The sequence below is a fragment of the Bombina bombina genome, chromosome 2 (genome assembly GCF_027579735.1).
Source record: "Bombina bombina isolate aBomBom1 chromosome 2, aBomBom1.pri, whole genome shotgun sequence".
Taxonomy (NCBI): Eukaryota; Metazoa; Chordata; class Amphibia; order Anura; family Bombinatoridae; genus Bombina; species Bombina bombina.
The window spans coordinates 1,040,120,454-1,040,144,659 of record NC_069500.1 but is presented as its reverse complement, the minus strand read 5'-3'; the positions used below and the strand labels follow the sequence as shown (position 1 = coordinate 1,040,144,659).

Here is a 24,206-nt window from a genome sequence, read left to right as displayed (position 1 = left end):
CCCCGAAAACGTTCACTCATTTGAATAAATATTTTCTTCACATTACGGCGAGTGCACCTTTTGGACTTATAATTCTAAATATTTACTAGATGGCACCCCGCAGCTGATTATTAGGAACATTGAGTGCTAAATTCTGGAATTATATATAAATATATAAATATAAATATATATATATATATATATATATATATATCTCAAAACAATGTCTTTAAAATTAAATTATTTTTAACAGCTCTGAGGTCACTAAAGACATTCCACCAGAACAGGTATTTCTATAGATGTTTAACTCGTCGAATCAATTCATTTCTCTGCATATCATTATCGGAGTTGCATGTCATCCTGCACGTGCGCACAAGTCGCAATTTATTAACGCATGCACACTTTGGGTAGATGGCAGCTAGAGCGTGCCTGCTAGTCTATAAAAGCTGAGGCAGGGGGCAGAGACGTCACTAAAAACTCTGAGCATGCGCACTACGGACAATCCGCCATCTTCCCACCGAAGTAGACCCCACTAATAGGACTCATAACGAGTCCTACAGAGGGGGGTTTGGAAAATAATACATTTTGCATACAAGATTAAAAGAAAATGAGAGAGAAACTGTAATTGTAAGAATTTATGAAATTATATCTGCAATGTTCTTTTTTTTCGTGTTAGTGTCCCTTTAATATTAGCTAATTTTAGCTTAATATTGGCTTAAATTTTAGCACGCTGGTCAGAATGGATGGTATGACCATTAAATAGGTCCAGGGAAGAAAACTGGACAAATGTTATAGTATTATTCACTGCAAGGCTTGGCAAATCCAGCTTGTCGTCGCTCTTAGAAATTCTCCCAGTGCCTAATATTTATCAGTGTTCTCCACAGGACCTTTTTTTTTGTATTGTTTTTAGCGAGTACAATAAATGGAAAACAGTTATCAAAATTGGGTAATGGAACATCAGGTATTATTACATTGTGGTAACAAAATGCACAAGGAGATCTTTTGCATACCCTATGTCATGGCATATCTGAAGAACCAAGTACTCTTAAAACAATTAACTTTAGTAAATATATGATGATGGAACCTCATTTTGTAAAAACTATAAATTCCTCCATGTCTTCATAGAGCCACTCATGGACTCAGTAAAGTTTAAATGACCCAGCGGAGGAAAGATAGTCATACAAACGGTCACTCTTGGACCTTTGAAATAATATATTGTAAAAACTTGATAAAGCTAAGGCTGCAACTGTACATTTTTATAAACAACATATATAGCCTAATACGGTCTTTGTTTAAGAATTAATTAGGGAGCTAGGAGGTTAGTACAGCCGATAGGCTAAAATCGGTCACTCACATTTTGGAAGGGACAGACAAGGATTCCACCATGTTTGTATTGTGGAAATGTCAGACTTTAATTAAGTAGACTCCACTTAGATATAGGATCAGTCTTTACTGTCCCTGTACAGCCGGTGATCTTGACCAGACAACACTTTAGGAGCGTCATAGCTTCCCGGTCTTCTATTATTGATGTTAGGATTGATATAGTCTTCCTGAGAGTGATTAGAACTGTTTACCCCAATTACTGAGTTGGCATTATTGAGGGTATGATGTTTATTGAAGTGATTTTTCGGTCCGTTAGTGGGGATATTAGAAATGGCGCAAGAGCATGGAGATTTAGGTTGCCCTAATGTCAGTCGTGTGCATAGGTCAATCTTCTCCTTACAGTCCATCTTAGGGTCAATATCTATTCCGGTACCTTGTTCATGTTCTTCAAGGGGTGATGTGGCTGTAAACTCATATTCTAGTAGAACTGTCGATAAAGTATGCTCATTGCCCTAAAATGTTTGGTGATCGACTTGGTCACTGTTGCCTCCCATCTTTCGACCGCCTCCATTACAGTCTCCTCCAGCTGGTTAGGCGCAAGTGTAAACGCCTTTAAGAATTGCGACTTTTAAGTAATATTTGAAGCAGTTCCAGTACAACTGCCTTACCAGGGTTATGGGGGGGGCAAGATCCTAGATGTAGGCCACCGTCAGAGATCTCAGCGGTCCAGATCGGTACTCAGGGATTACTCACACAGGAAGCTCAATAACTTGTGGAAAGAGCAGATGAGGAGCTGCTCAATTCTGGTTTTCACTGATATGGATGTTACCGTTAACCATTGATAATCGGTGGATATCTTAGGTTTCACCTTGAGCCTCTGATATTGCGGCTATATTAAGTCGCTGCCCTGACACGCCACCCAGGACCTATTTAATAGGCACATCGTCCAACTGATTTTAGTATTTTGTTCAATGCTGTAGCACAAATTAACATAAAATAAATTAACATTAAATTATACAATGGGACATATATAATTATATAATGGGACATAAAATCCAACATTTTTATTTTGTGATTCACATAAAGTATATAATTTTAACAACTTTCCAATGTATTTCTTTTATCTAATTTGTTTTGATTTCTTGGCATCCTTTTTTGATGTACATACAGAGGAAAGCTCAGGAGCAGTAATACACTATTGGGAGCTAGCTGCCGATTGGTGGCTGCACATATACGCCTCTTGTCATTGGTCCACCTGAGGTGTTCAGCTAGCAACTAGTAGTGCATTGCTGCTCCTTCAACAAAGGTTACCAAGAGAATGAAGCAAATGTGCAAAAAGGAAAGTGGTTTAAAATTGTATGCTCTATCTGAATCACAAAACAAAACAAATTGGTGTTTCATAGCTCTTTAAAAAGGGATGTTAAACAGTCTGTTTCATTGTTGTAATAACAAAGCCCTAAGCTGTGTCCTGTTCATCATCTATTTAATAGATTTTACCTTTTATTTATTTTTTCCCTACATTTGTGCAGTGTCCTTTACCTCCTGTCACAGCCTTACAAGGAGGAAGGAGCCTATGCAGTAAGAATGTAACCTAAGTTTCAAAGATGTCAGCTCCCATATCATATTGGAGGCAGGGCTCATTATTTAAGAAAACGTGTCTGTTTGCCGTTTTTTTACACAATCTGTTTCATTTTAGGTTTACTTTGATTTAAAGGGACATTCCAGCCAAAACTGAAATCCACATGGATGCATTTCGGTTTTCAATAGAAGCATCTTTTAACCCTTTGGCTGCTAAGCAATTTCCGACCTGTGTGCTAAGCCGGTTTAGAGCTTTTTGTTTCAGTTTACGTTTAAACACTTTTAGAAGTAAAGTTTGTGTGAATAAACTATACAAAACTTTATATTGTTTTTTCAGTAGACCCAGCAGATTCAAAATATACCATTATTATATGTGTCATCAGGTTTAAAAAAAATAGCGCATAAAATGTGAAAAAGTGTATTTCTTTACTCCTGGCTCAATAAATAATAGTATGTAATTTTATTGTTCTAAGCACTATCATCAAAACATGTGTTGGTAAATATGTGTAGTAGGTAACCTGTCTGAAATAAGCAGAAATTAAGAACATTTCACTGTTTTTTCCCCAATGTTTTATTGCAGTCATGTCAATTTGATAAATTATCAAAAACAGCATCTAATAATTTACTGCACTGTTTTCAGCAATTAAAAGGGATAGTAAACCCAAAAAATTATTTCATGATTCAGATAGAACATTCAGTTTTAAACAACTTTCCGTTCTAGCCACCTGAGAAATTAAAATGTGATACACAAAGCACACATTTGCAGAAAGTACACCCCTTGTTGCATCAAATAAGGGGCTACAAGTAGTTCTAGCATGAATTTGGGGTGCACAGCAATTAATGGAATAAGTTGCTTTGCTTGAAAACAATACAAATACGAGGCAAAGAGCTATATTCATAGTTGCCAACATTTCAAAAAAAATTCCAGGGACACTTTGCAGCAGAGCAAGCAAGCGGGTTACTGCAGTATTGACGACCTACTGTTCAACTGCTCCGCCCACTCAGTTCTGCAATCAAAACACACCCATATGAAAGTAATAGTATAATTTAGATTTATCCATAGTTTATTATACAGATTACAGCACCAAGCTCTTACACCTACCCAGTCTCTGGAACACATTCTGGGCATATGGTTATTTTTACAACACAGCATCAAAATTAGAAAGACAAATAATATGTGAACCCATTCAATAATAATAATATTCCATTAGGAATGAATTATATTTAAATAATACACTATATCTATTTATCATGTGTGTGTATATATATATATATATATATATATATATACACATATATATATATATATATATATATATATATATATATATATATATATATATATATATATATATATATATATATATATATATATATATATACACACACAAACAACAAATGTTATGCAAAAGAGATTTTCAGGGACATTTCCAGGGACAAAAAAAATCCAGGGACATACAACAAAATCCAGGGACTGTCCCTGGAAATCAGGGACTGTTGGCAAGTAATTCCACTTATTAATTGTCTATTTTTGTGCTAGCAATACATGTGGCCCCTCATTTGATGTGGCTTGGTGTGTACTTTCTAGAAATATTTAGTTTATATACCATATGCATCATCAGTGAAGAAATCAGAGTTTGAGTTCATAGAGAACTCAGCTGCTTCCTCAGCACTGAGACACAACCATAATTATCTTTACAAAATAAATAAATATTTTTAAAGGAATTATGTCGCTAGAAAATATATCATTTTTATTGCAAAAATAAGCTTATTTGCAGTAAAAATACAGAAGTTTTGAAAGATGGAGAGAGCTGCTTAAAGAGGGTGTTTTACTCATCTTCCACACACGCTAAAAGACTCATGATTATAAAAATATTATTTGGTGTGGGGGTCTTTTAAACAGCATAACTGTAACATTTATTAATTTGTAACCACATTATCCAGGTGATCATGGGATTACAAATATAATATCAGTCCGTAATGTAAAAGAGAATGCAACATTTCTCAGATAGGTGATCACTGCGGTAACGCTTGTTACCACGGTGATCATTTAGCTATAATACTTAAACCGATATTTATTTTTATAAAATGTATTTTGGGGGTCTCTAGGCAATTTTGATCTTTATTTATGTGCCTTTAGAGACCCCCAAATCCTTTTTTTTTTTTTTTTTTTTAATAATTTTTTTTACATTTTTATTCTACACCCCAAAGACTTATACCATTGGAAAGGGTAGACTATTACCTTTACAATGGTAGGTCTTGGGGGGTTTGCATGCCCCCATCTTCCTATAACTGACAAATGTCAATTTTAAATAAAGTTGCGCAATGACGTCATCACGTCACTGTACGCGACGTCACCACAAGGGGAGGGAAGCCCCGGCGATGCCTGTGAGTATCCAGGCCAGATTGCCAGGGTAGAAGTAGATGGGGGTCCTCAGACCTCCATCAAAGTGCGGGAGTGCTAGCAACGGCTCAGAGCTGTCGTTAGCACTCAAAGGTTATTTTTTTTTTTATAAGCATGTATCATATGGTAATGACTCAATTGGCATCATTGCTAACATGATAAAAAGCCCATACTAACTTTAAGCAGCTGCAGTATTTAAAATAAAGGTACATTGAGAATATCTAGCTATGCTACTCATGCACATGCAGATAAAAATACTAAAATAGTGATATATTTTACTAGAAGCATTTTTGCCAATACATGCATATTGCAAATATGTTTCTATTCGAAGACAAGACTCATTTATGCATTTAAATTTTGACTGAAATGTCCCTTTAACATATTTGTTTTTACCACAGGAGCACTGTTTAATATCCCTTTAAGTAGCATTTATAAATAATAGAAAATATATTATATTGCAAAGTATTAAACCACCCACACTCCAACTACTTCATATACATATATATATACATATATATATATATATATACATATATATATATATATATATATATATATATATATATATATATATATATATATATAAATAATATACATACCACCAGGCTGACATTTTCTGTGGAGAACACGGTTCGTGTTTTTTTACATATATCTGTACACAAAAACACTTGCCTGACACGTAATATAGGTTTCTGGCTCCTCAAATGTGCCAAGCTCTGATTTATTGCATATATTCACTTTATATGGATGAACACACATTAACAGCAAAGTAATGATGATTATTAATCATTTGAGAAGTAAAATGGTTTGAAGCATACACAAACAAAATCAAGCACAGCTCCCAGCTACAAATTGGTCCAGTAAGTTGAGAAATGAGGACCTCAATAGATCTTGGATCGCACCAGCAAAACAATAAAGCAAATGACACGCAGCCTTATTTTGAACTAAATTAACACTAAACACAATTGTTATATGCAATGCTTTAAAAATATTGCAGAACTTATAGTAAAGACACAACTTATCTCCAGGGAGGCTAAACCAGCTCCTGCAAGTTCTGTTGGTATCTTGTTAGGTGTCTGGTGCTAACCCAGGCTTCCAAACCCCTAACTAAAACTAATATATTTTATTTACAAGTGCTCAGTACCACCAATCAGCTGCCTCATAGGTTACAGAGAAAAAGCACTCACTGCCTGGCTTACATTATATGATCCAATGCTTCATAGAAGGCAGTAGGTGTGCAAGCTCTGTGTAGCCTGTGGCAGCTAAATGGCTGCATTGCTGGTACTAGTGAAGAGGTTGGTGGCTGCGACTATAACCAAGCACGTAAGTTATGTCAACAAATGAAACAGCAATATGCCAGAATTTTCATCAAACAATAGTCAAATTTAATGACTATTAATTAAAACACTAAATAAATACTGGAAAGAATGGTACATTCAAATTAAACATTAGTATGAGAATAACATGTAGATGTATTTTTTAAAGTTTCATTAGCTGTTTAAATATTGACAAAATAAGTTCAAAGTTTTAGTGTCTATAAAACGATTGGAGCTGCCATGTTGTAACTTAGGTTACCTTCTCTGGTGTGGCCAATAAGGGACAGTTATAAATAGGTTGCTAGAGTGTGCAACCAATGACTGTGGGGAATATAAACAACAGTGTTCTGCACTTCCATTTTTAACATGAACTGAAAGGCTCACAATTTCAGAATTGAATTACAGGAAAAGGGAGCAAAATAAATAATGAAAATATATTGCCAAGTTATTTTTATATATGCGATTTATCATTTCATATTACCATCTCAGTGTTTAATGTCCCTTTAAGGCTCCAGTTATTGCCTTAGAAGCAAAATCAGCTCCATAAAAGTTAAGTTTTCACTAAACTTTTCTGCACTGCTCTTAAAGCATTTCATATAAAAAATATGTTTAGTGTCCTTTAATGTGTGTTAATGATTTTATGCAATACACAAACTATAAAAAATATAGCACTTAACATCAATTTGAGACTAGCAGTGACATCACGTTTGAGGGACAACTGCTATGTCACCACTGTGTGTTGGTGTCTCTAGTACATACCCAATTGTCAGGAATTGTATTGTAATGTAATATAAAAAAAAAAATCACACACAGCTGTGAGTGATCAGAAAATTACAGAGCTTATAAAAGCAAATATTTGCAGACTATTATTTTTGTACAGTGTATGTATCATTCAGTAAGTTAATGTGCATCTTATATCCATAACATGTTCATATAATATAAACTAGGGGTACTTTCTATTGCAGAACCATCACTGTTTCACAAAATGAGAATGAAGCTGTAGGGGTGTCCTAAAAGTTAGCAGAGGAACATATCAGTGAACATTGCCTGTGTTTGCCATTCTGAAACACAATATTTTGCTACTTTACGGCTTAAAGAAGGGCAAGAATAATGGGAATTCATACTTCCATGAGGTCTGAAAACATAAAAAGCCATCTGGCACAACTGCATGATTCCCCAAAGGTCCTGCAGCTCATCTGAGGATACAGATCAAAGAACTAATGCCACCCTCCTCTCAGGCATCAGTGCTGCCAAATTTTAAGATTAAGCCAAATGAATATGCAAAAACACACACAACAAACAACACCCAGATTTTGCAGTCTCTTGTATAAGCTGGTAGGAGCACTGCAATAAAATACATTGATTATATATACACAACAAAAGTTTCTGTTAAAAATTTCCAATAATCTGAAACTAAGTGTGGGAATCATTTTTTTCTTTGTGCTTAAAAAGGACATTCCGTCAAAATGTTAATGCACGTCATGAAATAAAACTGGTTCTGCTAGTTGAAAATGAGCAAATGCAAACTGATTTAGGGCGACTTAAAAGGATACTAAATTTTTTTCTTTAATGATTCAGCATGCAATTTTAAGCAGCGTTCTAATTTATTCGTATTATCAATGTTTCCTTCGTTCTTTTGCTATCTTTATTTAAAAAGCATAAATATAAAGTTTAGGAGCCAGCCCATTTTAGGTTCAGCACCCTGGATAGTGCTTGCTTAATGGTGGCTACATTTAGCCACCAATAAGCAAGAGCAAACCTAGGTCCTGAACCAAAAATAAGCCGGCTCCTAAGCTTTACATTCCTGCTTTTTAAATAAAGATAGCAAGAGAACAAAGAAAAATGAATAATATGAGTAAATTAGAAAGATGCTTAAAATTGCATGCTATGAATTATTACAGAAAAAATGTGGGTTTAGTATCCCTTTAAAAGTTTATATTATTAAAAGTATTCAGAAAACAACTACTTGCTATTTACTACTTGAACTGTTCTAAAATAAATATAAAAATAGTATATACCAGTTTAACTAGGCAAAAAAAGTTCTGCATACTTCTAATAAAGTAGTTTCTGGGTGTCATTTTTTTGGGGGGAGGCTGGGACATGCAAGTCAAAATAAATTTAATAGAATATTAAAAGATTACTGTGAAAAGATTTTTTGTATATGCAACGATTATATAAAAACATTTTTTAATATGAGACTAACAAAATGCACTTACATTCAATGTGAAACGATCCGTTTATCATATTAAAAAATGTTTTATATTTTTCTTCATGACGTAATGAACGACAACCCACTAATATGGGCTGTGCAATCGTTCATTGCTTCCTCCAATCAGCGGCCGTCTAGTTGCATATCATTAATATGCAATTGTCGGCTTGCGCATGGGCATTACGCCCTTGAGCTCACGCATCTGAAGCCTGTTTTCTTTCATGGAATTGGCAAGAGTCCATGAGCTAGTGACATATGGGATATACAATCCTACCAGGAGGGGCAACGTTTCCCAAACCTCAAAATGCCTATAAATACACCCCTCACCACACCCACAAACTTTGCCTCCTATGGAGGTGGTGAAGTAAGTTTGTGCTAAGATTTCTACGTTGATATGTGCTTCTCAGCATTGTTGAAGCCCGATTCCTCTCAGAGTACAGCGAATGTCAGAGGGACGTGAAGGGAGTTTCACTTATTTGAATACAATGATTTCCCTAACGGGGGTCTATTTCATAGGTTCTCTGTTATCGGTCGTAGAGATTCATCCCCTACCTCCCTTTTCAGATCGATGATATACTCTCAATTTACCATTACCTCTACTAATAACCGTTTTAGTACTGGTTTGGCTATCTGCTATATGTGGATGGGTGTCTTTTGGCAAGTATGTTTTTTATTACTTAAGACACCTCAGCTATGGTTTGGAACTTTATGCATTTATATAAAGTTCTAAATATATGTATTGTACTTATATTTGCCATGAGTCAGGTTCATGTATTTCCTTCTGCAGACTGTCAGTTTCATATTTGGGAATGTAAACATTTTTAAGAAATTTATTTCTTACCTGGGGTTTAGTCTTTTTTCAATTGACTACTTCTTGCAATTGCGGGTATTAGGCCCGCGGGTGCGTCAAATGCTTAACTTTATTGCATCATTCTTGGCGCGAAAACATTTTTGGCGCGAAAATGTACGTTTTTTATGCAACTTTGTAATTTCCGGCGTCATACGTGACGCCGAGACCTTTCACACGGCAGCGTCATTAGTGATGCAAGTGTGTCATTTCCAGTGCCAAAAAAAGAGTTTACGTTACGTTGTGCTTCATACTTGGCGCCAAACTGTTTTAATTATTTCAATACCCCTTGTTTGTTTGCCTCTTGCTTTCAGAGGCCTATGCTATTGCATTTTTTCCCATTCCTGAAACTGTCATATAAGGAAATTGATCATTTTGCTTTATATGTTGTTTTTTATCTTACATTGTGCAAGATGTCCCAATCTGATCCTGCCTCTGAAGTTTCTGCTGGAACATTTCTGCCTGACATCGGTTCTACCAAAGCTAAGTGCATTTGTTGTAAAATTGTAGAAATTATTCCACTGAATGTCATTTGTAATAGTTGTCATGATAAACTTTTACATGCAGATAGTGTTTCCATCAGTAATAGTACATTGCCAGTTGCAGTTCCTTCAACTTCTAGTGTGCATGATATACCTGTAAATTTTAAAGAATTTGTTTCTGATTCTATTATGAAGGCTTTGTCTGCATTTCCACCTTCTAAAAAACGTAAAAGGTCTTCTAAAACTTCTCATTTAGCTGATGAAATTTCAAATGACCAACAACATAATAATTCATCCTCTTCTGATGAGAATCTATCTGAAACAGAAGATCCTTCCTCAGACATTAACACTTACAAATCTACTTATTTATTTAAAATAGAGTATATGCGTTCTTTATTAAAAGAAGTGTTAATTACTTTGGATATTGAGGTATCCAGTCCTATTGACTTTCAGTCTGATAAACGTTTAAATGCTGTTTTTTAAACCTACTGTGGTTTCCCCAGGGGTTTTTCCCATTCCTGAGGCTATTCATGATATGATTTCTAGGGAATGGAATAAGCCAGGTACTTCTTTTATTCCTTCTTCAAGGTATAAAAAATTGTATCCTTTACCAGCAAAATATATAGAGTTTTGAGAAAAAATCCCCAAGGTTGATGGGGCTATTTCTACTCTTGCTAAACATACCACTATTCCTATGGAAGATAGCACTTCCTTTAAGGATCCTTTAGATAGGAAGCTTGAATCTTATCTAAGGAAGGCCTATTTATATTCAGGTCATCTTCTCAGACCTGCTATTTCTTTGGCTGATGTTGCGGCTGCATCAACTTTCTGGTTGGAAAATTTAGCGCAACACGAATTGGATTCTGACATATCTAGCGTTGTTCACTTACTGCAACATGCTAATAATTTTATTTGTGATGCCATTTTTTATATTATCAAAATTGATGTTAGATCCATGTCTTTAGCTGTTTTAGCTAGAAGGGCTTTGTGGCTTAAATCTTGGAATGCTGATATGACATCTAAATCTAGATTACTATCTCTTTCTTTCCAAGGTAATAATTTATTTGGTTCTCAGTTGGATTCTATTATTTCAACTATCACTGGGGGAAAAGGATTTTTTTTTCCTCAGGATAAAAAACCTAAGGGTAAATCTAAGGCTTCTAACCGTTTTCGTTCCTTTTGTCAGAATAAGGAACAAAAACTCAATCCTCCTCCCAAGGAATCTGCTTCCAATTGGAAGCCTTCCTCAAATTGGAATGAATCCAAGCCATTTAGGAAACCAAAGTCATCCCCTAAATCCGCATGAAGGTACGGCCCTCATGCCAGCACAGCTGGTAGGGGGCAGATTAAGGTTTTTCAAGGATTTTTGGATAAATTCTGTCCAAAATCATTGGATTCAGAGCATTGTCTCTCAAGGGTATCGAATGGGATTCAGAGTAAGACCTCCTGTGAGAATATTTTCTCTCTCACGCATCCCTGTAAATCCAGTAAAAGCTCAGGCTTTTCTGAAGTATGTTTCAGACCTGGAGTCTTCAGGGATAATCATGCCAGTTCCTCCTCAGGAACAAGGTTTGGGATTTTATTCAAACCTATGCATTGTACCAAAGAAAGAAAATTTATTCAGACCAGTTCTGGATCTAAAAATTTTGAATCGTTATGTAAGAGTACCAACTTTCAAGATGGTGACTATAAGGACTATTCTGCCTTTTGTTCAGCGAGGACATTATATGTCCACAATAGACTTGCAGGATGCATACCTTCATATTCCGATTCATCCAGAAAACTTTCAGTTTCTGAGATTCTCTTTTCTAGACAAGCATTACCAATTTGTTGTTCTTCCATTTGGCCTAGCAACAACTCCAAGAATCTTTTCAAAGGTTCTGGGTGCCCTACTATCTGTAATCAGAGAACAGGGTATTGCGGTGTTTCCTTATTTGGACGATATCTTGGTACTAGCTCAGTCTTTACATACTGCAGAATCTCACACGCATCAACTAGTGTTGTTTCTTCGGAAACATGGTTGGAGGATCAATTTACCAAAAAGTTTCTTGATTCCTCAGACAAGGGTCACCTTTTTAGGCTTCCAGATAGATTCAGTGTCCATGACTCTGTCTCTAACAGACAAGAGACGTTTAAAATTGGTCGCAGCATGCCGGCTCCTTCAGTCTCAGTCATTCCCTTCAGTGGCTATGTGCATGGAAGTTTTAGGTCTCATGACTGCAGCATCGGACACGATCCCCTTTGCTCGTTTTCACATGAGACCTCTACAGCTTTGTATGCTGAATCAATGGTGCAGGGATTATACAAAGATATCACAATTAATATCCTTTAATCCCAATGTACGACACTCTGTGACATGGTGGATAGATCACCATCGTTTGGTTCAAGGGGCTTCTTTTGTTCGCCCAACCTGGACTGTGATCTCAACAGATGCGAGTCTTTCAGGTTGGGGAGCTGTTTGGGGATCTCTGACAGCACAAGGAGTTTGGAAATCTCAAGAGGTGAGATTACCAATAAATATTTTAGAACTCCGTGCAATTTTCAGGGCTCTTCAGTTCTGGCCTCTGCTAAAGAGAGAACTGTTCGTTTGTTTTCAGACAGACAATATCACATCTGTGGCTTATGTCAATCATCAGGGTGGGACTCACAGTCCCCAAGCTATGAAAGAAGTATCTTGGATACTTGCCTGGGCAGAATCCAGCTCCTGTCTAATCTCTGCGGTGCATATCCCAGGTGTAAACAACTGGGAGGCGGATTATATCAGTCGCCAGACTTTACATCCAGGGGAGTGGTCTCTCCATCCAGATGTGTTTTCTCAGATTGTTCAGATGTGGGGGCTTCCAGAGATAGATCTCATGGCCTCTCATCTAAACAAGAAACTTCTCAGATACCTGTCCACGTCCAGGGATGTTCAGGCGGAAGCAGTGGATGCGCTGACACTTCCTTGGTGTTATCATCCTGCTTACATCTTCCCGCCTCTAGTTCTCCTTCCAAGAGTGATCTCCAAAATCATCATGGAACAGTCTTTTGTGTTGCTGGTGGCTCCAGCATGGCCACACAGGTTTTTGTATGCGTATCTGGTTCGGATGTCCAGTTGCCCGCCTTGGCCACTTCAGTTACGGCCGGACCTATCATCTCAAGGTCCGTTTTTCCATCAGGATCTCAAATCATTAAATTTGAAGGTATAAAAATTGAACGCTTAGTTCTAAGTCATAGAGGTTTCACTGACTCAGTGATTAATACTATGTTACAAGCTGGTAAATCTGTCTCTAGGAAGATTTATTATAGAGTTTGGAAGACTTACATTTCATGGTGTTCTTCTCATAAATTCTCCTGGCATTCTTTTAGAATTCCTAGAATTTTACAGTTCCTTCAGGATGGTTTGGATAAGGGTTTGTCTGCAAATTCCTTGAAAGGACAAATCTTCGCTCTGTTTTATTTCACAGAAAGATTGCTATACTTCCTGATATTCACTGTTTTGTACAGGCTTTAGTTCGTATTAAACCTGTCATTAAATCAATTTCTCCTCCTTGGAGTCTTAATTTGGTTATCTGCTCTTTCTTGTGAGTCTCCTTTTCTGATTTTTCATCAGGATAAGGCAGTTTTGCAGGCTTCTTTTCAATTTTTACCTAAGGTTGTGAATTCTAACAACATTAGTAGAGAAATTGTTGTCCCTTCCTTATGTCCCAATCCTAAGAATTCTTTGGAGAGATCCTTACATTCTTTGGATGTGGTAAGAGCTTTGAAATATTATATGGAAGCTACTAAAGATTTCAGGAAGACTTCCAGTCTATTTGTTTTATTTTCTGGTCCTAGGAAAGGTCAGAAGGCTTCTGCTATTTCCTTGGCTTCTTGGTTGAAACTTTTGATTCATCAAGCTTATTTGGAGTCAGGTCAGGCCCCACCTCAGAGAATTACAGCTCATTCTACTAGATCAGTCTCCACTTCGTGGGCTTTTAAGAATGAAGCTTCAGTTGATCAGATTTGCAAAGCGGTGACTTGGTCCTCTTTGCATACATTTACTAAATTCTACCATTTTGATATATTTGCTTCTTCGGAAGCAGTTTTTGGTAGAAAAGTTCTTCAGGCAGCTGTTTCAGTTTGATTCTTCTGCTTTTTGATTTAAGTTTTTTTCTTTCAAAAATGAAATAAACTTTTTTTTTTGGGTTGCGGATTAATTTTTTCAGCGAAATATGGCTGTTTTTATTCCCTCCCTCTCTAGTGACTCTTGAGTGGAAGACTCCACATCTTGGGTATTGCTATCCCATATGTTACTAGCTCATGGACTCTTGCCAATTACATGAAAGAAAACATAATTTATGTAAGAACTTACCTGATAAATTAATTTCTTTCATATTGGCAGGAGTCCATGAGGCCCACCCTTTTTATGGTGGTTATGATTTTTTGTATAAAGCACATTTATTTCCAAATTTCCTTTGTTGATGCTTTCTACTCCTTTCTTTATCACCCCACTGCTTGGCTATTCGTTAAACTGAATTGTGGGTGTGGTAAGGGGTGTATTTATAGGCATTTTGAGGTTTGGGAAACTTTACCCCTCCTGGTAGGATTGTATATCCCATATGTCACTAGCTCATGGACTCTTGCCAATATGAAAGAAATGAATTTATCAGGTAAGTTCTTACATAAATTATGTTTTATCCAGGCATAGACGTCTTTAATGACGTTCCGCAAGTCTGCGCATGCGCATTGCGGCTAGGTGCCGCCATATTCCAACCTCGGTTCTCCGTCCGGATTGCACACCCAGCAACAGTACCCACTGAGTGGGTTTGGAAAAGATTTAAAAAATTGAATATAATAGCGGCGAAACTGTAATTATTTGAAAATTAGAGTGATTTGAAAAGTGTATTTTTTTCAAATCTTTTAATTGATTTATGTTAAGTTTATTTTTGGTTACAGTGTCCCTTTAATATGGGCATTTAATCATGTGCAACCAACATATAACATTAAAAAGGTTTATGCTATAAAAGAGATGTGGTCTTTTTAAATGTTTTCACCCTCAGTCAAAAAAAGTACTAGCCATAAACGACTGACCTAATGAAGTCAAGTGCACATAAATGTTACTATATAAACCTAGCCAGGCAGGAAGTGTTGTTAGCAGCAGGCTTTATGCCAAGCTACTAAATAAAGCTGATTCTGCAAGAGAGGTTTACATTACAATATAAAATATTTGCAAACTAGTGCAGGCAAGCTAAGAATTTTATGGTTGTTTATAAATGTAAAAAATATTTTAATGGTGAACAAATATATAAATGTCAGTGAATAAAGAAAATGTGATGATTATGTGAAAATTAACTTGCAATGCTTTGCAAAATCAAAAAAAATGCAGTTTCAAATTCCAAAGAAAGAGCATGTTAAAAAAAAAAAAAAAGTTTTAGAAAGATCATGTGAATCAATACTGAAAGGATTAAAAATAAATAAGTTTCATTGGAACAGGGACATGGTTACATGATCCATACATGGTTCCATTACATCAGCAGGAAAAGCAGTTCCCTTATATAAAAAGCAACAGCACAAATCTATAATAGTTTCTCTAGCATGTTTCCAAAGTCCTGGTGATACAGTGGCAGGATGAAGGTTCACTGGTGAAATGTGCAGGTCTGGGAAGGTTCAGCATTACTTGCTGGTCTTTCCCCACTATGTACACACCCTCTTTCAGATAGTTCTGGAAACCAGATCCCAGTAGTGTGCATAAGCAACGCTTGTAAATGCAAAAGAAAATAAATGCCAAAACAAGGGGTCACAATCTAAAGTTAGAGGGTAACAGATTAAGGAGAAATTTGAGGAAGCATTTTTTTTTTACAAAAAGAGTGGTGGATTCATGGAATAAACTTCCATTTGAGGTGGTAAACACAAAGACTAAAGGAATTAAAAAATGCCTGGGACATGCATAAGGCTATCCTAAGGAAAAAGTAATATGTAATACGAGTAGACTCGATGAGCCTTTTTGGTTCTTATCTACCATCAAATTCTATGTTTCTATTACTTGGTCTGTCACTTCAGATAAGAGAGCAGAACTCGTCAGAAATGGCCATATGCATTGGTGATATAACATCCATATGAATATCAAAATATATTTCTACATTATAGTGCAACATCTTCAACAAAGAATAACTTGTTTATAACGAAAAGTAACATATTTAGGTTGGCATATAAGTTCAAGACGGTAACAACCTGTGTTTTAGGTCAATACACCTGCCTTGTCTAAAATATACGCCATGCAGAAAGAGTTAAACACAGTTCATAACTTCACTGCTTTCTTCTAGTCCAATTTGTTGTTAAATCTTTATCATAATACACAAGCCACATTTCCATCTGATAAGCCACATGAACGACACTTGGACAAACTGCTTTACTGTAAACACTGTAAAATAGTTTGCTGTTCGAAATGTGCAAGAAACGAGCATTTATAACCAGTTAACGCTTTTTAAGAGACATCTGCAACGGATACGGAATCGGATTACATAGTAATACAGTGCAATATTTCCAGCAGCTAACGTGGTAATACATAGATTGCCATATTGTTGAATCAAGTGTTCTACTACGATTACTATTGGTCCAGGGTGGATAAGTGCTGGATGACAGCGCTTGCAGCCCATGCACCTGCCCCTGTCACGCCCCCCTCATCTTGTTTGGAGCGTCATTTTCGCCTGCCAGGGCGTGTGCCAATCAGCTTCCCAAAAAGCCAGGGCAACGTTCGAAATGTGAACGGTCACGGGACCGCAGCGTACCGTACACTGCAGTGGCGGAATGAACTGACTGCACAGTGAACTACACGTGTACATGGGAAGGCGAGGTGCACCGCCCACCCACGGCACTAACACTAGCTGTAGATATCACACTTTATTATTTGTGTTTGGTAGCTTCTAACCGGGCACCAACATATGCAAAAGTCACCTTTCTCTGGCTGTGAATCAATCTTGGCTCGCTATGATAGACTAAAGTCGTGTTTGCGGTTGCAGCTGAGGCACTGATGACTCTTTTTCCATAAAAAAGTGTTGCATAATTATTAACCTGTAAGGTATTAAAAAATATCCCGCGGGCCTGGAGACAGTAGCATGTTAACATATGTTACGTAACTTGACATCGGATAACCTAAACTTCTATTTATACACGGTGAAACCCTTGTGCATCCTCCCTCTTCATGTCACCGCTAAGCGATGGGATAGTAACAAGCAGTAGCCCCGAGTGTCTGTTACACTATCATGTACCAAATCTTTTGGCGCCATATTAATGACGTACTATATTATTTTCCACTAGGCAGCGACCTTGGCAGCGTTCAAGCCACTCGGGCTCCCACAACTCCTGTTTAAAAGCAAGGCATAAAAACTAGAGTGCGAAAGAAGAAATGCAACAAGCCTGACAGGAAGCCCCCACCCCTCCTCTCTCGCTCCCCTGTACAGGGCGGATAGCACGGGCTGACTGTACCTGCTCGGGTGCTCCGGGGCGAGCTCGGTGCAGTTTGTATATGTCCCCCCCGCCGCGCTCTTCACATGGATGGTCTGTGATCATAAGGTCCAGCCCAGCGGCTCAATGCTAGGGGGAGCAGATTGTGTCTCCGCTCACACATGCACTGTATGACTGACGTTATTTACTTGTTATGGAGGAAGGACTCTGTGAATCAAACTCATTTCTGGGTCACTGCTGCCACAGGGGGGAGCACTTTGATCTCATGCCAAAATGGAAAGAAAAAGGGAGGAGAATGGACACAGACCGTTTTTTTTTTCTTTCAAAAATCTACAATCTGTTAAACATTCTGCAAAGTGGAAACATTTAGACATTATCTGAGATATTCCCCGATGATTATTATAATAAATACAGAAATCTAATAAAAGTTTTAACAAACACACTTTACTATGTATAGGCAACGTGTGCAAGGCTATACTGGAGTTTAAAAACATTTTATTTATATATATATATATATATATATATATATATATATATATATATATATATGTTATGCATAAAAGTAACTAATCACTATTATTAGTATCTGGCACATGCTGCTATTACAGCACAATTTAAAATGTAGCTCTTGATGATAAAGTGTAACATTTATGTGGGTGAAATAACAGAACAGGTGGCTCCACTTCAGACAAAGCACATTTCTAAAAAAAAAAAAAGTGTCAAAAATTAGCAGTGTCACAATTGCTAATTCTGTCAGATACATCTTAGTACTATAAATTTGAGCTAGGTTTTTTGTTTTCAGATTTGTCTTCAGGGCAAACCCATGTAATTTCATTGTCAGATTTATAAATTGAAATACTGTAGTTTGTTCTTTAAAGGGATATTAAACCCAAAATGTTTCTTTAGTGATTCACGCAGAGCATACCATTTTAAAAAAAATATTTCAGATTTAATTTTATTATCAATTTTGCTTCTTTCACATGATATTCTGAGATGAAGAGATACCTAGGTAGGCATCTGGACCACTCCATGGCAGGAAATAGTGCTGCCACCTAGTGCTCTTATAAATGGATAACATTATTGTAAAGCTGCTGCCATATAGTGCTCCGTAAATGGGCAGGCTCCTAAGCATTTACATCCCTGCCTTTCAACAACAGATACCATAAAAACTAAGAAAATTTAGCTTAGAAGTAAAGTAGGAAGTTGTTTAAAATTGCACGCTCTATCTGAATAATGAAAGAAAACGTTTGAGTTTCATATTTCTTTAAAGCAGGTATTGTAATGCTGGGAGTTGTTTATATCAAGTGCAATACAGACACCCACTCGTTTACATCATTTAAAAAAACAGTTGCATCACATTTTGGAAAATTAAAGTATCTCTGAAATACCAGTGAGTAGTGTAATAATTCTCATTCATATTATTGCCTACCACGAGTAAGCAGATACAGGTATAGGCAGTACTAGCATATTAGTGAGCTATGTGGGGGCACACTAGGAGGAAGGTACGTAGAGCTGACAGGGAAGATAGAAAAATAGTTACAAAAAACCACTTTGATAGAGAAAGAGAAGAGAGAAACATCTATATAAACCACTTTATTTAATTTTAGTAATAAATTATTGTTCTGCAAAATACGCACAAACAATTGCATTAATGGGATATTCTAGTTCAAAAAGGTGTTCCATAAGAGCATGTCATTTTTGTATTTGTAAGTCAAACTACTATGTAACCACTGCAAATGGAATTAAACACATGGGTAAAGTTGTAAGCTTGAGCCACAAGCCTTGTAGAAAACAAGCAGAAGATGACCAATCAGCCAATCAAGAGCAGCAGATGGAACATTCTATTCCCAAAATTAATTTGTTAAAACATGTAATTTGTTTATTAGTGAAAAAATATGAGTATCTCACAGCGCTTAACGTATGTATATTCCTTATAGCTCCTTGGAAATAAGGGTCCCTATCAGGCCCTAAAGGTAAATATTGAAACAGCTAGGTTACAAAGAGCGCCTATATACAAGGCAAAGGAAAATTGCTAAGATTAAAATAAAGTGCATTTAATAAATAACATACATAAAATGTTATAACATGGATCCATGTAACAAAAATTATAATAGAAAACAATGTGCAATAGAGTCTAAATAAAATATAATGTGATTGCAATAATTCACAAAAGGTGATGGATTTTACCTAATAGAATAAAGCTTACACAAGAAATATCAATGTTATAATTATATCCTAAAATCGTCTAAAATAACAAGTCCAAATAGTGTAAAGTCCACATGATAGTTATATCCTATGGATGCATTTATGAGTCAGTCTATAATAGAATTCCTGTGTGATCCAATAGAAGATATAGAAAAAAACAATGTGAATCCTTGAGGAATGTTGGTAACTCACACCAAAAAAATGATTCCAAAAGTAAAAAACGTGAAGAAAAAATATATAAAAAATGAAAAAGTTAAATGAATTGAAAAAAATGTATGAGTAAAACAAGTGATAATGAATATCCACAAATAGAGAAAAATTTAAAATATTAGAAAAAATATATCAAAGCGAATATATATATATATATATAAATTGAAAAAATATAAAAAGTAGTGTTCTTCAACTCCAAATGGTGAAATTGTCCACTTGGATGAAGTGATCCCTCCTATGAATCCTTCTAAGTGAAAACAAGATATTGAAGCAAAACTTCCCTTAGTGAGGCCTATTTATTAAAGGTCTTGCAGACCTGATCCGACAGTGCGGATCAGGTCCGCAAGACCTCGTTGAATGCGGAGAGCAATACGCTTTCCGTATCCAGCATTGCAACACGCCACCCCCTGCAGACTCGTGGCCAATGGGCCGTCAGCAGGGAGGTGTCAATCAACCCTATCGTACTCGATCAGGTTGAATTGTGGTGATTCCTGTCCGCCTGCTCAGAGCAGGCGGACAGGGTTATGGAGCAGCAGTCTTTAGACTACTGCTTCATAACTGCTGTGTCTGGCGAGCCTGCAGGCTCGCCAGAAACACGGGCCCTCAAGCTCCATACGGAGCTTGATAAATGGGCCTCAATGTGTTTAAAGGCCTAATAGAGGGCCGAAACACGTTGCCATTTATGGTAAGCTTCATTCTGATCATTTGATCTTGTCTGTAACAACACTGTACCATGTTGTATTTTCTTTATTTACAGGTATAGAGTTTAAACACATTAAGGGAAGTTTTTAGTTAACTCTGGATATTCCCCAACGTTTGCTTCAATATCTTGTTTTCACTTAGAAGGATTCATAAATAGAAGGGATCACTTCATCCAAGTTAACGATTTCACCATTTGGAGTTAAAGAACACTACTTTTTATATTTTTTTTATATTTTTTCAATATATATATATATATATATATATATATATATATATATATATATATACAGGTGGCCCTCGTTTTACAACGGTTCAATTTACACCGTTTCAGAATAACAACCTTTTTTTCCAGTCATGTGACTGCTATTGAAAAGCATTGAGAAGCAGTGCATTGATTAAAATAGCCAGTAGGTGGCGCTGTCCGCTTGTGTTGCAGCAAAGCCAAGCAAGCTGAAATTAATAATTTTAACCAGACCTGAGCTATTGAGCAGATTTCAAAGGAACAAGATCTTCCTGTCTATAAATCAGTCCAGATTGGAATGCATAGAAAGAACTGTTTGCAGAAAAATGTAAGTGAAGTCTGTGTTGTGTGATTATTTTATTAGATTTATAATGCTGTTTATCATTTAAAGTCTCAATTTCAAAGCTTTAAAAATAATGTATTAGGTGTTACTTATGACAATTTTGAGAGGGGCCTGGAACCTATTTCCCTCACTTCCCACTGACTTACATTATAAACTGGGTTTCAATTTACAACGGTTTTGATTTACAACCATTCCTTCTGGAACCTAACCCCGGCGTAAACTGAGGGCTACCTGTATATATATATATATATATATATATATATATATATATATATATATATATAGTCACTTTGATATACTTTTTCTAATATTTTCAATTTTTCTCTATTTTTGGATATTCATTATCACTTGTTTTACTCATACATTTTTTCAATTCATTTAACTTTTTCATTTTTCATATATTTTTTCTTCACTTTTTTTACTTTTAGAATCATTTTTTGGTGTGAGTTACCAACATTACTCAAGGATTCACATTGTTTTTTTCTATTGGATCACACAGGAATTCTATAATAGACTGACTCATAAATGCATCCATAGGATATAACAATCATCTGGACTTTACACTATTTGGACTTGTTATTTTAGATGATTTTAGGATATTATTATAATAACATTGATATTTCTTGTGTAAGCTTTATTCCAATAGATAAAATCCATCACCTTTTTTTGAATTATTGCAATCACATTATATTTTATTTAGACTCTATTGTACATTTTTTTCTTTTATTATTTTTGTTAAAATGTTATAACATTTTATGAATGCTATTTATTAAATGCACTTTATTTTAATCTTAGCAATTTTACTTTGCCTTGTATAGGCGCTCTTTGTAACCTAGCTGTTTCAATCTTTGTTTATTAGTGACTCAACCTGCTATGTGCTTAATATCTGCAAAAGGGTTAAACACACGTAAAGCAAAACTTTACATATTTGTTTAACCCTTTTACAGATATTAAGCACCTAGCAGCTTGAGTCAATATTCCAACAAATTAATTTTTGCAATAGAATGTTCCATTAAGCAACTTTTATTGGTATTCTTTATTGAAATCTCATTACTTTCAATGAGAGCATACCAAGGTAGGCTGGGGAGCGTGCACTTGTTCTATGTATAACATTATTACATACTTTGTTGTAAATACTGCTGCCCTATAGGCCTATATTTATCAATTTGCAGACGGACAATCTTCACATGTGAATCTGTTTACATATCATCGCAAATTGTGGGGCCCCTGCTCTCACACAACCAATTGCCTGAGAGCAGGTCTTGTCAATCACCCCAGTCAAATGAGTCCGGAGTAGTTTTCATCGGCCAGAGAGGGTTTAGGAACTGACGGGGCATTTGCCTTGTAATAAATAAACCTTATATTGCTCAAGACACATACATGCTCCTAAGCCTATATCATTATGCACCCATGGAAAAGAGCTGAGTTTTACAAAAGATATCAAGAGGAAGTGGTAGATTTGATAATAGTAGTAAATTGGAAAATTCTATTAAAATTGTACGGTATCTAAATCATGAACGCGACTTCCATGTCCTCTTTAAATACACACTTACATAAAGAAATCATCTAAGGTTACCTACTACTGATGTCTGGTATTTGATTGGCTGGCTTTAGAATCATGTCAGGAATGCACATATATTTTGTTAGTTGTGCTAGTTCTAACTGATTTGGAATCAAAATCAAATTGGAATTTATAAAATGCAGTACAGCAGTTACTTGCAGTTTAGAAGCAAATTGAAATTAATCAGATTACAAAATTATGAATACTGCCCTTTAGGTTAAATAGACGTTCTAAATTCCATTTTCTGCACCAACAGGAGCATTCATAAGTGTAGTTCAAGCCTTTTTAGTGCTGGGAACAGGTGCCCCTGACAGCTGTCTGCCTTATGCAAACTCTAGTCCTACTGAGAACTTAGAACAGTTCCACAGAAGTAGTACAATACAGTTTTCATGTCTAGTGAGCACCGCTCCATTTTGTTCTCTTGTGTTAGCACTTGCAGAGTGGTATGTCACAATCATAGTCAGAACTGATTATACTCTGACTTAGGGAAATCTTATTGAATAGACAGTAAGGTTATTTTTCATATATGCATATTATATATCAGCAATAAAGCAATATTTTGCAAAAGATGTGCAGATAAATGTTTTATAAGCATTTAATATTATATTTTTTATAGGTAAAATTTGCAAGCTTTGTTATTTCAGATCAGTCCAGGGATACACCCCTTGAAAAGTCTTTTAAGGATGATTTTTTCTTCTAAGGCCAGTTGTAAATAATTTTATGCTGTGCAATAAGAAATCATTAAGTAGCAAATTAAGTAAAACAGTGGTACACACTCTAGCCTCTTAGGTGAATAGAAAAACACAAATTTCATAGAAATGATTCCCAAAGTGGAGAGCTTTAGATCATTTTGACGTTAATCACTCGTTTTGGTAAGAAATTAATGAAAAGATGGTTCATTTATATTTGTACATCCACTTAAAAAAATCATCTTTTGTGTTTAATGTGGATTTATCCATTCTTTACTGTTGAAAGAAAATATTATTTTATACATAAAAAACAATTCTACATGTATGATGGATAATAATGGATATCATATACTGCTATTTTGTTTCTTTGTATTGTACACACAGTTACAATGGTACAATATATATATGGATATGTTAAGGATGTTATTGATGATATATGTAGTATAATTAATGATGCAATTGCCTATGTCACAAAAATCATCTAAGAGGGATTGGGGGTTTAAGTTTGTAATTTCCTGGCTTGATCAAATGAATGGTATATTCATATATAAACTAATAGGAGGGTATGAAACCAATTAAGGAAATATTGGTTGTTTATGTTTTTGCTTAGGTAAGTAATACATTCTTGGCACTATTTTCTTTTAATTAAAGGGACACTGAACCCAAATTTTTTCTTTCATGATTCAGATAGA

The 24,206-nt window shown here is 35.8% G+C and overlaps 1 protein-coding gene across 2 annotated transcripts in view; it reads right to left on the bottom strand.

Annotated features, from left to right (window-relative positions):
* Positions 1-17,787, bottom strand: part of JADE1 (jade family PHD finger 1) — a 343,209-nt gene extending 325,422 nt beyond the window's left edge. Inside the window, exon 1 of one of the 2 annotated variants that reach the window (XM_053703655.1) lies at positions 17,585-17,787. In XM_053703655.1, the coding sequence (XP_053559630.1) occupies positions 17,585-17,668 (84 nt within the window). In that variant the 5' untranslated portion in view covers positions 17,669-17,787. The remainder of the gene's footprint in view (positions 1-17,584) is intronic. The other variant, XM_053703656.1, reaches the window with a different exon arrangement.
* Positions 17,788-24,206: the final 6,419 nt, after the last annotated feature.